Here is a 14,268-nt window from a genome sequence, read left to right as displayed (position 1 = left end):
TGATTGACGGAGTGGTCACTCCCCTTTCCATTGTCCAGTTTTGTGACAGAGCAGGGACTGGGGGTCCCTGAACCGGTGTGGACTGGTTTATGCACTGAGGGCATCAAATGTGCCCTTCAAAGCAAACGAGTGGCTTGGGGAGGCTACCCCTCCCAAGCCAGTCACACCTATTTCCAAAGGGAGAGGGTGTTACCTCCCTCTCCCAAAGGATATCCTTTGTTCTGCCTTCCCGGGCTTGATCAGATCAAGCAGCAGGAGGAGGGCAGAAACCCGTCTGAGGGGCGGCAGCTGCTGCGCTGCCCGGAAAAACCTGTAAGACTGGTGGTAGTAATGCTGGGGTCCTCTACGGAGACCCCAGAGTGCATGGAATCATACTTCCAATACTTGCAACAGTATTGGGGTATGATTCTGACATGTTTGAAACCAAACATGCCCAGGGTCGGAGTTACCATTATGTAGCTGGACATAGGTAGTGACCTACTGTAGGAAGGTAGCCTCTTTCTAGCCTTGTTACCCCCACGTTTGGCCTGGTTGTGTGTATATCATCATCATCACTTTACTTTATTTCGGTAAAAACATACCATAAAAGTACAGTACATAACAATCCAAAGAAAAAATTATAAAAAAGTACAAGTAAGGTAAATAACAAGCTCTAAAAACAGAAATGTTTAAAACAATGGCTAATTTTTTTTTTCCCCCCATAAATATGATAATTAAAAAAACATACAACCTCAGCTAAGGCATCAAACTAGTCTTGTTCTTTAAAATCCCAAATCTAAAATGCCAAATTGATTCGAAATTTTTTGCCACAGGGCAGACTATTTGTACAGATGAATCTGATTTAAGTACTCTCAAAGCAGATAAGCAGTTCCTAAAACCCATTTGTTTACATAAAGGAATAATCCAAAGAACCCTCTGTTTGCAATATGCACGACATTGAAAAAGAACATGGAGATCAGTCTCTTGATTCTTGCAGCCCATCGGACATGACTTAGACCTGTTGATTGAATTGGGCCATTTATAAGTTAAAGAACGCAGAGGAAGAGACCCTATTCTAATGTAGAGGGCACGCACAAATGGAGAGAGTGCTGCATCCATGAAGAGCTGAAGCTCATAATGGCATTTAAATTGCAAAAAACTATCAGCCATGGAAGAGGGCGCGACTTCAGCTAGTTGCGCAGTTTGGACTTTGAACCAAAAAGCATCCTTCAAGGTCTGAGCGGCATTTTTAGGAATAGAAGAGGGATCCTTCCAGTAGGACCCCAAGCTAAAATGAAATAAGGACCGTTCAACATAGGCACACCACTTAATTTTGGTGTGAAAGTTAGTGCCCACCAGTTTAGACAGCCCACATCTAAATGGAATAAGAGCGTCTGATGACCATAACCGGATCCAGAACAACAGTGGCCTTAAGGCGGCAATCTGGTTGATTGGAAAAAGATTTAGGTCCAATCGGATAGGCAGAGAAGGGGTACTTGAAGGGACTCTTAACACTATCTTAAGAAACTGATTTTCCACCCTAACCAGGTCCTCCAAATTGCAATGGCCCCATAACTCAGCACCACACAAAGCCCCCCCCCCCCCGCCTTGAGATTTATATATTTCAAGAGCAGGAGTCAAAGCAAATCTGGGGGATCTGGTTGCAAATCTCACAATGCCACCCGCCCTTTGTTTCAGACACATTAATGATTTCTGGAGGTGGGCATGCCAGTAGTGTGAATCTTCTAGTTTTACACCTAGGTAATCAAAAGTGCCCACTCTTTCCAGGAAGGCGCCCTCTAGACAAACAGGTCTTTTCATTTTAAACTTTTTGTCTCCAAACACCATATATTTCGTTTTTAGTGAGTTAATTTCCAGGCCATGATCTTTACAGAACTCCCTAAACCTGGCAAGCAAACTTGAAAGGCCCATGGCTGTTCGGGAAAGTAAAAAAGTATCATCAGCGAATAAAAGACATGGAATCTTCTGCCCTCCCATGATAGGGGCATCACTAGAGCAATCCAAAAGGTAGGGAATACATGCGTTGATAAATAAGAGAAACAGAGTGGGCGCAACTACACAACCCTGTCTCACACCACGATCTGTGGGAAACGCTGAAGTAAATTCACCGGCCAGTCCCCATCGTATTCTGGCACAATTGCCCGAATAAAGATCTCTAGTAATGTTAAGCACGGAGCCGGGGACTCCAGCTTTGCTCATAACTTCCCACAGTTTAGGATGCGAGACAAGGTCAAAAGTGGATTTAAGGTCAACAAATGCCACAAAAAGATGGCCTGAATCCACATCTACGGTCTTCCATTTTATGTTAGTAAAGCGGAAAACCTGATCGATAGTACTGACCTTGTCTCTAAACCCTACCTGGAGGTGGCTTAATGCCTGGTTTTCCACAATCCATTGCTTCAGCCTACTTAGTAACTGATAGCAAAATATTTTTTGCAAGTTATCTAGTAGGATGATAGGTCTGTAATTCCCTGGAAGGCTTTTCTCGCCTTTTGTTGTGTATGGGCACAATTATTGCCTCCTTCCAAGAGTCAGGATAGGACCTATTAGACAAGGCAATATTCGATATCCTATTTATATACCAAGTCCATTTGTTCAAGTCTGATTTATATAAATCTGAGGGAATTCCATCCGGGCCAGAAGCCTTCCCTGATTTTTGGGCAACAATTGCCAGCTCGGTTTCTTTTAGTGTGAAGGGAGGCAAAAGGATCGCTGGTGAATGGAGTGACAATCTCTCTTCAGAACTGGTGGCATCGGAATCAACTGTAGAGCCATACAGCTCCCTGGTTGTGTGTATATGTCATGGTGTTTTTTTACTGTCTCACCAGGATCCTGCTAGCCAGGGCCCAGTGCTCATAGTGAAAACCCTATGTTGTCAGTGTGTTTTATATGTGTCACTGGGATCCTGCTAGCCAGGACTCCAGTGCTCATAAGTTTGTGCCTGTATGCGTTCCCTATGTGGTGCCTAACTGTCTCACTGAGGCTCTGCTAACCAGAACCTCAGTGGTTATGCTCTCTCTTTGCTTTAAAATTGTCACTGCAGGCTAGTGACTAATTTTACCAATTCTCATTGGCATACTGGAACACCCTTATAATTCCCTAGTATATGGTACCTAGGTACCCAGGGCATTGGGGTTCCAGGAGATCCCTATGGGCTGCAGCATTTCTTTTGCCACCCATAGGGAGCTAAGACAATTCTTACACAGGCCTGCCACTGCACCCTGAGTGAAATAACGCCACGTTATTTCACAGCCATTTTTCACTGCACATAAGTAACTTATAAGTCACCTATATGTCTTACCCTCACTTGGTGAAGGTTAGGTGCCAAGTTACTTAGTGTGTGGGCACCCTGGCACTAGCCAAGGTGCCCCCACATTGTTCAGGGCAAATTCCCCGAACTTTGTGAGTGCGGGGACACCATTACACGCGTGCACTACACATAGGTCACTACCTATGTGTAGCGTCACAATGGTAACTCCGAACATGGCCATGTAACATGTCTAAAATCATGGAATTGTCACCCCAATACCATTCTGGTATTGGGAGGACAATTCCATGCCCCCCCTCCCCCCCCCGGGTCTCTAGCACAGAACCCGGGTACTGCCAAACTGCCTTTCCGGGGCTTCCACTGCAGCTGCGCCAACCCCTCAGACAGGTTTCTGCCCCCCTGGGGTCTGGGCAGCCCAGGCCCAGGAAGGCAGAACAAAGGATTTCCTTTGAGAGAGAGGGTGTTACACCCTCTCCCTTTGGAAATAGGTGTGAAGGGCTGGGGAGGAGTAGCCTCCCCCAGCCTCAGGAAATTCTTTGATGGGCACAGATGGTGCACATCTCTGCATAAGCCAGTCTACACCGCTTCAGGGATCCCCCAGCCCTGCTCTGGCACGAAACTGGACAAAGGAAAGGGGAGTGACCACTCCCCTGACCAGTACCTCCCAGGGGAGGTGCCCAGAGCTCCTCCAGGGTGTACCAGATCTCTGCCATCTTGGATTCAGAGGTGTTGGGGCACAATGGACTGCTCTGAGTGGCCAGTGCCAGCAGGTGACGTCAGAGACCCCTCCTGATAGGTGTTTACCTCTTCCAGTAGCCAAGCCTCCTTTCTTAGTAGCCAAACCTCCTTTTCTGGCTATTTAGGGTCTCTCCTGTGGGCTATTCCTCAGATAACGAATGCAAGAGCTCACCAGAGTTCCTCTGCACTTCCCTCTTGGACTTCTGCCAAGGATCGACCGCTGACTGCTCCAGGACGCCTGCATAACCGCAACAAAGTAGCAAGACGACTACCAGCAACATTGTAGCGCCTCATCCTGCCGGCTTTCTCAACTGTTTCCTGGTGGTGCATGCTCTGAGGGCTGTCTGCCTTCACCCTGCACTGGAAGCCAAGAAGAAATCTCCCGTGGGTCGACGGAATCTTCCCCCTGCCAACGCAGGCACCAAACTTCTGCATCACTGGTCCTCTGGGTCCCCTCTCATCCTGACGAGCGTGGTCCCAGGAGCTGGGTGCAAGTGTCTTCCACAGTCCAGTGGCCCTTCTGTCCAAATTTGGTGGGAGTAAGTCCTTGCCTCTCCACGCCAAACAGCAAACCTGTGTACTGCGTGATTTGCAGCTGCTCCGGCTTCTGTACACTTCTCCAAGGATTCCTTTGTGCACAGCCTAGCCTGGGTCCCCAGCACTCCGTCCTGCATTGTCCAACTCGCTGAGTTGGACTCCGACGTCGTGGGACCCTCCTTTTGTGACTTTGAGTTCACAGATCTTCTAAGTGCCTGCTCCGGTACTTCTGCGGGTGCTGCCTGCTTCTGTGGGGGCTCTCTGAGTTGCTGAGCGCCCCCTCTGTCTCCTCTGCCAAGGGGCGACATCCTGGTCCCCAGCAGCACCCAAAATCCTCAACGTTGACTCTTGCAGCTAGCAAGGCTTGTTTGCGGTATTTCTGCCTGGAAACACTTCCGCAACATCCAGCACGCCGTGGGACATCTTCCATCCAAAGGAGCAGTTCCTAGCTCTTTTCGTTGTTGCAGAATCTTCGGCTTCTTTCACCCGGAGGCAGCCCTTTTGCACCTTCATCCGGGGTTTAGTGGGCACCTGTCCCCCCTGGACACTTTCGTGACTCTTGGATATGGTCCCCTTCCTTTACAGGTCCTCAGGTCCAGGAATCCGTCTTTAGTGTTTTGCTGGTGCTTGTGGTTCTTGCAGAATCCCCTATCACGACTATTGTGTCTTTCTGGGGTAGTAGGGTAACTTTACTCCTACTTTTCAGGGTCTTGGGGTGGGGTATTTTGGACACCCTTACTGTTTTATCACAGTCCCAGCGACCCTCTACAATCTCCCATAGGTCTGGGGTCCATTCGTGATTCACATTCCACTTTTGGAGTATATGGTTTGTGTTGCCCCTAGGCCTATGTCTACCTATTGCATCCTATTATGATTCTACATTGTTTGCACTAGTTTTTCTTACTGTTACCTGTTTTGGGTTTTGTGTACATATAATTTGTGTATATTACTTACCTCCTAAGTGAGGGTAGCCTCTGTGATACTTTTGGCATATTGTCACTAAAATAAAGTACCTTTATTTTGAGTAACTCTGAGTATTGTGTTTTCTTATGATATTGTGCTATAGGATATAAGTGGTATAGTAGGAGCTTTGCATGTCTCCTAGTTCAGCCTAAGCTGCTTTGCCATAGCTACCTCTAACAGCCTAAGCTGCTAGAAACACCTCTATTCTACTAATAAGGGATAACTGGACCTGGCACAAGGTTTAAGTACCACAAGGTACCCACTATAAGCCAGGCCAGCCTCCTACACCTACATCCAGTACACACGTAAAATGCATCTGGAGTTTGTGGGGGCACCCCTGCTAGAGCAGGGGTGCCCTCACTCACAGGTACCTGCACCCTGCCCTCTGGCCTGAGAGGGTCTACCATAGGGGTGACTTGCAGTGACCTATAGTGAAAACAGGTGTATGCACCTGTTTTATGCAGACTGTAATGGCAGACCTGCAGAACCTTTTGCATGGGCTCCCTATGGGTGACAGAATAACTGCTGCAGCCCATAGAGATCCCCTGGAACCCCAATGCCTTGGGTACCTTGTTACCATATACTAGGGACTTACATGGGGGAACCAGTATGCCAACTGTGAGAAGAAAAAGGAAGGTACAACTTAGAGGAGAGAGTAAAACTACTGGGGTCCTGGTTACTAGTCAAACATACTGACAACAGGCAGAAAATCTGGGTAACCATGCCAAGAAAGAGGGTACTTTCCTGCAGCGTTTTTGTTTTAGCGTAAGAAGTCTGGAAACATTTAACAATCCACCTGGCAATACCAGATTTAGATATGGGGTTACCTTTGTGTGGTGGTGAGAAAGCAACAAAAAGCTGTTTAGTCTTTCTAAAAGTTTTAGTTTCGTCAGTGAAGAACATAAGCACCCTCAACGTCTAAAGTGTGGTGAGCTCTTCCAGCAACAGAATCTGGTTGCGGAAAGAAGATTGGCAATTCAATAGATTGATTTGGATGGAATTGAGATACCACGTTTGGTAAGAATTTTGGGTTGGTGCGAAGAACTACTTTATCCTTGAACATTTGGAAAAAGTGTTCTTGCAGGGTTAAAGCCTGGAACTCACTTACACGCCTAAGTGATTTGAAAGCAATTGGAAATGCCACTTTCCAAGACAAAATTTTTAAAAGGCATGAATGTAGGGTTCAAATGGTGGACCCATTAGTCTTGAGAATACAATATTCAAATTCCAAGAAGGTACTGGAGGTATCCTTGGCGGAATCACTCTCTTAAATCCTTCTATAAATGCTTTAATAAGTGGGATCTTGAAGGGAGAAGAATGTTGTCTTTTCTGAAGATAGGCAGCTATGGCCGCTAAATGTCATCTATGGAAGCGTACGCTAAGTTTCCTTTATGCAAATGAAGGAGGTAGGAAAGAATGCCCTGCACGGATATTGTGAAAGGGTCCCATTGTTTGGATAGACAAGAGCAGACAAAACATTTCCATTTTGCTGCATAACATGCCCTAGTAGTGGGTCTACATGCTTCCTAAAGAGGGTCCATGCATTCTTAATGATGGTTAAGGTATCCAAATTCTATGACTTCAGGAGCCATATCACAAGTTTTACTTCCTTGGGATTTGGGTGTCTGATTTGCCTGTGGTTCAGAGTGAGAAGGTCTGGGCTGAGGGGAAGCTCCTCGTGAGGGACTGCTGATAGCTTGAGATGAGTGGTGAACCACGGTTGTCTGGCCCACGTGAGGGCCATCAGAATCAACGTGAGGGATGCTTGCCTGAGCTTCCAAACCAAAAACAGAAGGAGCAGGAGAGGCCGAAAAGCAGAGACAAATATCCCTCATCAGTTCATCTATATAGTATTTCCCTTGGACTGAAGATGCAGGTACCAGGAGGCGAAGTGTGGGCATTTCACGTTTTCTTTTGTTGGAAATAGGTCTATGTCTGGGAACCCCCACTTTTGGAAGTAGGGAAGCAGGACTTGTAGGTGGAGTTCCCACTTGTGGACTTGTTGCCGCATCCTGCGGAGGTAGTCGACAAAGCTGTTGTGTGCCCAAGGGAGATGTTCCACTACTAGATGGATGTTGTGGCGAATGGCCCAACACCAGATCGTCTGCGATAGGCAAGACAGCTATAGAGCGTGAACCTCCCATATGCTTCTGCACATAATACATGGTTGTCATTTTTTCTGTGGGGATCAGGAGAACTTTGTCGATCAGGTGAGGTGTGAACGCTTTCAGCGCTAGTTGAACAACGAGAAGTTCTAGGTAACTGACGTGCATACTGCAGTGTTTGGGATCCCAAAAACCCTGAACTGTGAGATCCTGAAGGTGAGCACTCAACTCTGTCTGTGAGGTATCTATTGTCAGAAGGATCTGAGGAACAGGTTTGAGGAAAGGCCGCCCCTTTAACAGGTAGTTTTTGCTCCACCACTGTAGAGCGATGGGTGCGGCCGTCTACCAACACTAGATCTTCCAAACGACCCTGTGAGTGAGACTGCTGCCCACTGCTCCATCTAGTCCCAGTGGGCAGGGGACTTGCTAGCAGGCCTTGGGGGTTAACTATACGCCAATGGTTGGTGGCTTGGGCAGCAACCCGCTTCCCAGAGGCGTTGATGAGCTTGCTCTCCTTGTCTTGAGTCGGAGCATCACTAGCGACTTGGGAGTTTGCTCTTCTCTAAGAACCACCAGCAAATCAAGGGAAATTTGACCTCTAATAAAAATGGGGTCGGAGGGTGAAGCTTTGTATTTTTTCTCCATACGCTGTGTGATGTGCACCCTGGCATGATCTTTAGCAATGCCCTCTGCGTGCCTCATCATTCCCTTAGCATGGGAAGGTCCTGTGCGGCCCTGTGGGAGGTGGAGAGAGTTTCAAAGAGGAAATAATCTGTAACAGGCTTCCTATCTAAGGCTACTTGGTGGTAAGAAGCTGCCCTACCAATAAGCGGAGGGAGATTGACAGACAGGATAGACATCTGGATCAGTGTCAGTGTAGGGATCCACGTCATAATGTGACTGAGGATCTGTCTCATGTGAGAAAGGAAGAGTGTTGTTCCTTGCTCCCTGATCACCCGCAACAGAGTGGGAGGAACCCTGAGGGGAAATGTCAAATGAGTCACCGTGTAAATGAGGTGGTGGAGGAGGTAGGCAGAGGAGGGTGTATAGCATCAGAGTTATTATCCATCCTCTTATGTTTGGCAGCAGGCGCTGGAACATCAATAGACTCCTCTAACGAAAGCTGTCTTTTTGAACATGTCAAAGTAACCGCTTTGAAAACGACACAGCAAGTCCGGAATATGAAGCGGTGTCTGCTTGATGACAAAATGCGGCTTCATTTTATGGAGGATAGGCTCTATGACTACCAGTTACGTCACATTGTTTCTTTTTTCTCTCTTTTTTCTTCATGCTAATTAAGTACCCTTCTTAAAATTATAGTCTTCTTTGTGTGTCCATATGGTGTGTAGACACCTGGAGTTTCCTCAATGGCCGAGTTCAAACTGTCATGTGACTCGGTCTCCTAGGATACAAGTCTGTAAACACACTGAGCACAGGCAGCCAGCACTGATAGCAAAGACTGACTAGAGGGACAGGCTGGCATTTCACAAGTCTGCCACAGTGTTACCTCGACTGCTGTACACTCAGCTTGCAAAGGTAAAAACCCAATGTGCTTTTATTCGGTCTATAACTTAGCTAGCAATGGATCCCATGTTATGCACGACTCAGCCAGTCCCGAGGTGTTTAGCTTCAGCGCGTTGCATTCTGGGAATTGTATTTTCACTTGTTGCATTGTAATATGAGCTAAGGTCGTGAGAACAGAGGTGCTGGCCAAAATACAGTAATTGCTATAGGAGTTACATGGGATCCTGGTAGCCTTTTGACAGATATAAAGATTGGCTGACATATAGCTTTCTCGTTGCCCTGTGCTTCAGGGGTTTTTCTTGCTTTTTTTATTTTTATTCCTGTTCAGTGCTTGTACTTGCAACAGGAAAACCAAATTAACAGTACTAGAACATACCAACAAATCCAGGGCAGGAAAATAAAAGCATGGGGCACAACTTGAAATCTGTGCTTATACAACACATCCACATGCGTAGATATCAAGTCTCTGGTAATTGGAGCCCACCGTCCTCTCTTAAAAAACAACAGCAATATATTAATCAATTCTTCAAAATTCACTCTGACACTACATTAGTGGTTTCTGCCAGTTTTCATCCACTTAGCAAGTCATGCATGTTGTGACAGCTTTGGAAATGGATCTCCCTTAGTGCTGAATTCATACTGATGTCAATATTTTAGGAGTTTTAGAACAGTTGGGGAGGTCCAAGGGTGCTAGCTCCCTACGTGCCATCAGAACAGCAAGTTTCCAATACTGTCTTTTATTTTGGAACTTAATGTGGTCTGTGAGCTGCAGTCTTGGTTTGTTTTCGTTGACCCAGCTGGACTAACCAACACATCTAATGAAATGATTTGTAACAACAAACAAATCCCCAATTTTTTCTTTTTCTGTGCAAATGCAGCTTATTCATTCAAGGTTTTTATTTTGCATTGTTGTATTTTAGTGGTGAATTTTTGATGGGCTAAATTATATTGTGTTAACTTTATGTCAATGTAAATTCTCGGTCAAGTTTTAAATATGTTCTTATGCAGATTATCTCAAAATGTGTATGGTGCAAGTTTTTCCACTTGTACATGTCATTCATATCATACATGTGGGTGCTAATAAATTCCCCTAAACAGGAGTGAGTTTACATGCCTGATTCAATTTGCTGAGAAGCTTGGAGTGTGTGCGTGGTTGGAGAATGTCCAGGACAATCCCATCCATTACCAGGAAAGACAAAACTGTGAGCAAACTGGTGCTTCCAACTGGATGTCTGGATCCATAAACGTACTTTTTTAAAAATTCCTACGTTTGGATGTGTGCCATGCTCAGACCTTCTTTTCACAAGACTTTTACTACTGCAGCGTTCGCAGGGCATTTCAAGCTGGGTGGCCGCTTAGCAGCATGGCCAGGACAGCATCCAAGAACACATCAGCAGCTCTCACTGTCAGAGCAGACATCACTCCTTCCTGTCCGACCTTTTACAAAACATTTTTGCCCATAACTCACCATGTGGTGGTCTGAGGAAACTAGAACCACCATCAAAATGGTCAGCCGATGTGCTCTTTCCGTCTAGGTCATCCCTGGGTCCCCACACTATGTTGGTGGGAGCCCAAAATAATAATAATGTAAATAAATATAATAAATAATGGCAATTTCTTTCATGTTTTGCTGCAGACAGAGGAAGAAGGTAAATGCAAGCGCTTTAGTTATATGCAGAGCCCCTGGAATTGTGTAGAAAAGAGAAACAAATTATGCGGCAGGTTTGACTAATTTATGTGGCAAAAAAAATCCAGTTATGCATTTACAATGCCAATAGCTCTAACTCAAGAAAATGTGAGACCTACTGCATTGCAAATGCTTGTTTTTGGAACTATTTTCAGTTTTAAGGTAATTCACCATGTGAAAAAAGGTTCATTGCTTCTGCTGTAATTAGATGTGAGAAAATGAACAAGAGAGGAGGAGGAGGAGGAGGCGAAGAATGACAGGCTCTGAATGACACAAAACATAACATTTTGGAGAAGTTAAACAACCTCCCGGAATAGGAAGGGAATACTCTCATGCATGGACCTATTGAGGCATCCCTGCATGAATGAAAGGAAATTGGGGAGTCTTGAGAGTGGCATCTTCTTGAATTTATTTTTGTAAGAAATTATAAATCGCACAATACCTGTTATGACATCTTGGTGACAAACCTCTGACGAACAGCCAGGATTAACACCAGATAAAGCAGCAGAAAAGCCAGGCTTAACATTTTTTCAGAGAAGAAAGCTTGTAGAGGAGCATAGCTCAAGGTACATAGTATTCCAGATTTCCACAGCACGATTTGAAAAGTCCAACCAACTTGTCATTGTTGATCTTGGGGACTCTCAGTAACTGGGTCGAAGAAGGTCTAAGGAGTCGCACTGAGTAATACGAAGAGAAAAATGCTGAATAATGGCCTATGCCAACCATGGTGCCATGACCAATACCAATCCCTATGACCCACGGTCTCGGGGATCAAAGGTCTGATGTGACATACTTCTCTGTTCTTCAACAAGTACAACACTGTACCCGTCACTGCAATGCTCAATAAAGACAGATGTAACAGGAGAAAATAGAGGCCAAAGGCCCTTCAGCCTGCAGTGAGACTTGCGCAGATGTCTGACAATTAAATCACCCACTTCAGTGTGCTTTACTTCGTCTCCGCAAAAGAGCCACAAATTTCTCAGAAAACAATTGTTTCAAGGCCCCTCACGGTTGGCTGGGTGGGCATACAGAGGGGTGAAAAACGACGGGCTTCACGTTTTGTTCAGAAATAGGACTAGGAGGCTGTCGTACAAAAGATCAAGTGGAATGTGCTCCATCGTCCACATCTTGGACAAGGAAGAATGGGCACTGTACAAGGTGCAGCGTCTTTGAGGAATCCGGAGAAGGGTTGCTCAGGATGAACTCTGGGAACAACCATGGGTGCATTGCCGTGCCGAACTGTGTCGCTAACACACAAGGGAGCTGTCCTCTGGTCATATCTGTGCCCGCGGCAAAGAGTTTTGGAGGAAACTAAGGGCCTGATTTAGATCTCAGCGGACGCGTTACTCTGTCACAACAGCGACCGATATCCCGTCCGCCAAAATCCCATCCTATGGGATTTATATGTTGAAGGACAGGATAGTCGTCACCGTTGTGACCGAGTAACCCGCCCACCAAGATCTAAATCAGGCCCTAAGAGACCGTCAACCTCTTTACAGATTTCACAGCCTGGAAGACAGAACTCGAAATTCATCTGCTCTGTGCATCTGTGGATGAGGCATTGAATCTAAATCAACCTAAAACATAACAGTCCCATCACCTAGGTTTGTAAAATGTGTTTAATAATATGGAACGGTTCTTTGTCTGCCACTTCAGGCTGAAAGAGGACTGGTGGACTGCCAGGAAAGCATTCATCCATAAAACAAGCTCTAGCCAAGTCAGTGCATTAAAGGTAACAGAATAAACAAGCACGAGCAAATAACAACTGTACCTGTGTCTCCACCAACATAGCCATGTCAACAAACATGTCGTGCAGCTCTCGTATGCTGGACTCCAGCTTCATGATGTCTTGGTGACGCGCCTCAATCTCATTGAGTGCTTGGCGGGTGATCTGGGAGTCTGAAATAATCTTGGAGGGAGAAGGAGTAATGCTTAGTATCGCTGCCTCCAGAGGATGAGAGACCTTTAACAACCAATGAAGAGCACACAATACATACATCAGACGTGAAGATGGAGGGGTTGCCACTCTCAAGCATCTCTTCTAGCTCCTCGTCTGTCGTGGATTTCCCAGCTGGGGAGGGGAAAAAAGTGTAAAAAGGATGTAAAAAAAATAACCAAGTTTAAAGAACATGACTGAAATCCCAACAATAAACACCAAAACTGTTCTGGAAAAAGGAACGAATTCCTTTGTTTATGACAGCTGCTAAATCATTTTCACACAAGTTAAGCCAATAAAACTGCAATCATTCCCTAAATTTAACGAAGCAAACAAAACACAATTTTAAATCTGTCTCAGTTGATGGGAAAAAACGTTTTTGTCAACTACAGCGATCTGTGGTGTATAGCGGCTGTTGAATTTGCCAGGATTTGTCAGGATTTCACACTTCATCACCACCAAACATGGCGGGCTCCCCAAAAGACATGTCAGTAATTCAAACACTGAGAGCCTGATTTATATTTCGGTGGACGGGCTACTCTGTCACAATGGTGGCGGATATCCTGCCCGCCGAAACATAAGTTCCGTTATATCCTTTGTGATTTATATTTCAGCGGACGGGCTACTCCGTCACAACGGTGGCGGATATCCTGCCCGCCGAAACATAATTTCCGTTATATCCTTTGGGATTTATATTTCATCGGACAGGCTACTCCGTCACAACGGATATCCTGCCCGCCGAAACATAAGTTCTGTTATATCCTTTGGGATTTATATTTCAGCGGACGGGCTACTCCGTCACAATGGTGGCGGATATCCTGCCCGCCGAAACATAAGTTCTGTTATATCCTTTGGGATTTATATTTCGGTGGACGGGCTACTCCGTCACAACGGTGGCGGATATCCTGCCTGCCGAAACATAAGTTCCGTTATATCCTTTGTGATTTATATTTCAGCGGACAGGCTACTCGATCACAACGGATATCCTGGGTGCCAAAACATAAGTTCCGTTATATCCTTAGTGATTTATATTTCATCGGACAGGATACTCCGTCACAACGGATATCCTGGGTGCCGAAACATAAGTTCCATTATATCCTTTGTGATTTATATTTCATCGGACAGGCTACTCCGTCACAACGGATATCCTGGGCGCCGAAACATAAGTTCTGTTAAATCCTTTGGGATTTATATTTCAGCGGACAGGCTACTCCGTCAGAGGGGTGACGGATATCCTGCCCGCCGAAACATAAGTTCTGTTATATCCTTTGGGATTTAAATTTCGGCAGATGGGATATCCATCACCGTAGTGACGGAGTAACTCGTCTACCAAAATATATATCAGGCCCTTAGTCTTTTAAGCCTGCCGCTCTTCAAACTGCCTTATATTCCTGCACTCATAACATCCGCTGAGCACTTGTTTGGTCCCCGTGGCCATAATGTATTTGTACATTAGTCCACATACAGAAAAACAGAAAGACACGACGTTGTGCGAACTCCGGAAGGAAAT

General features: G+C 45.7%; 1 protein-coding gene across 4 annotated transcripts in view; it reads right to left on the bottom strand.

The window, feature by feature from the left end:
• STX2 (syntaxin 2) overlaps positions 1 to 14,268 on the bottom strand; it is a 240,503-nt gene that overhangs the window by 85,208 nt on the left and 141,027 nt on the right. For all 4 annotated transcript variants that reach the window (XM_069215360.1, XM_069215357.1, XM_069215359.1 and 1 more), the window contains exons 7-8: positions 12,820 to 12,893; positions 12,594 to 12,731 (exon numbers count right to left, since the gene is read on the bottom strand). In XM_069215360.1, coding sequence (XP_069071461.1) covers positions 12,594 to 12,731; positions 12,820 to 12,893 — 212 coding nt within the window. The remainder of the gene's footprint in view (positions 1 to 12,593; positions 12,732 to 12,819; positions 12,894 to 14,268) is intronic.

Source organism: Pleurodeles waltl, chromosome 11, assembly GCF_031143425.1.
Source record: "Pleurodeles waltl isolate 20211129_DDA chromosome 11, aPleWal1.hap1.20221129, whole genome shotgun sequence".
In the NCBI taxonomy this organism is placed as follows: domain Eukaryota; kingdom Metazoa; phylum Chordata; class Amphibia; order Caudata; family Salamandridae; genus Pleurodeles; species Pleurodeles waltl.
The sequence above is the reverse complement of the archived record's forward strand: the minus strand, read 5'-3'. Positions and strand labels throughout refer to the sequence as shown.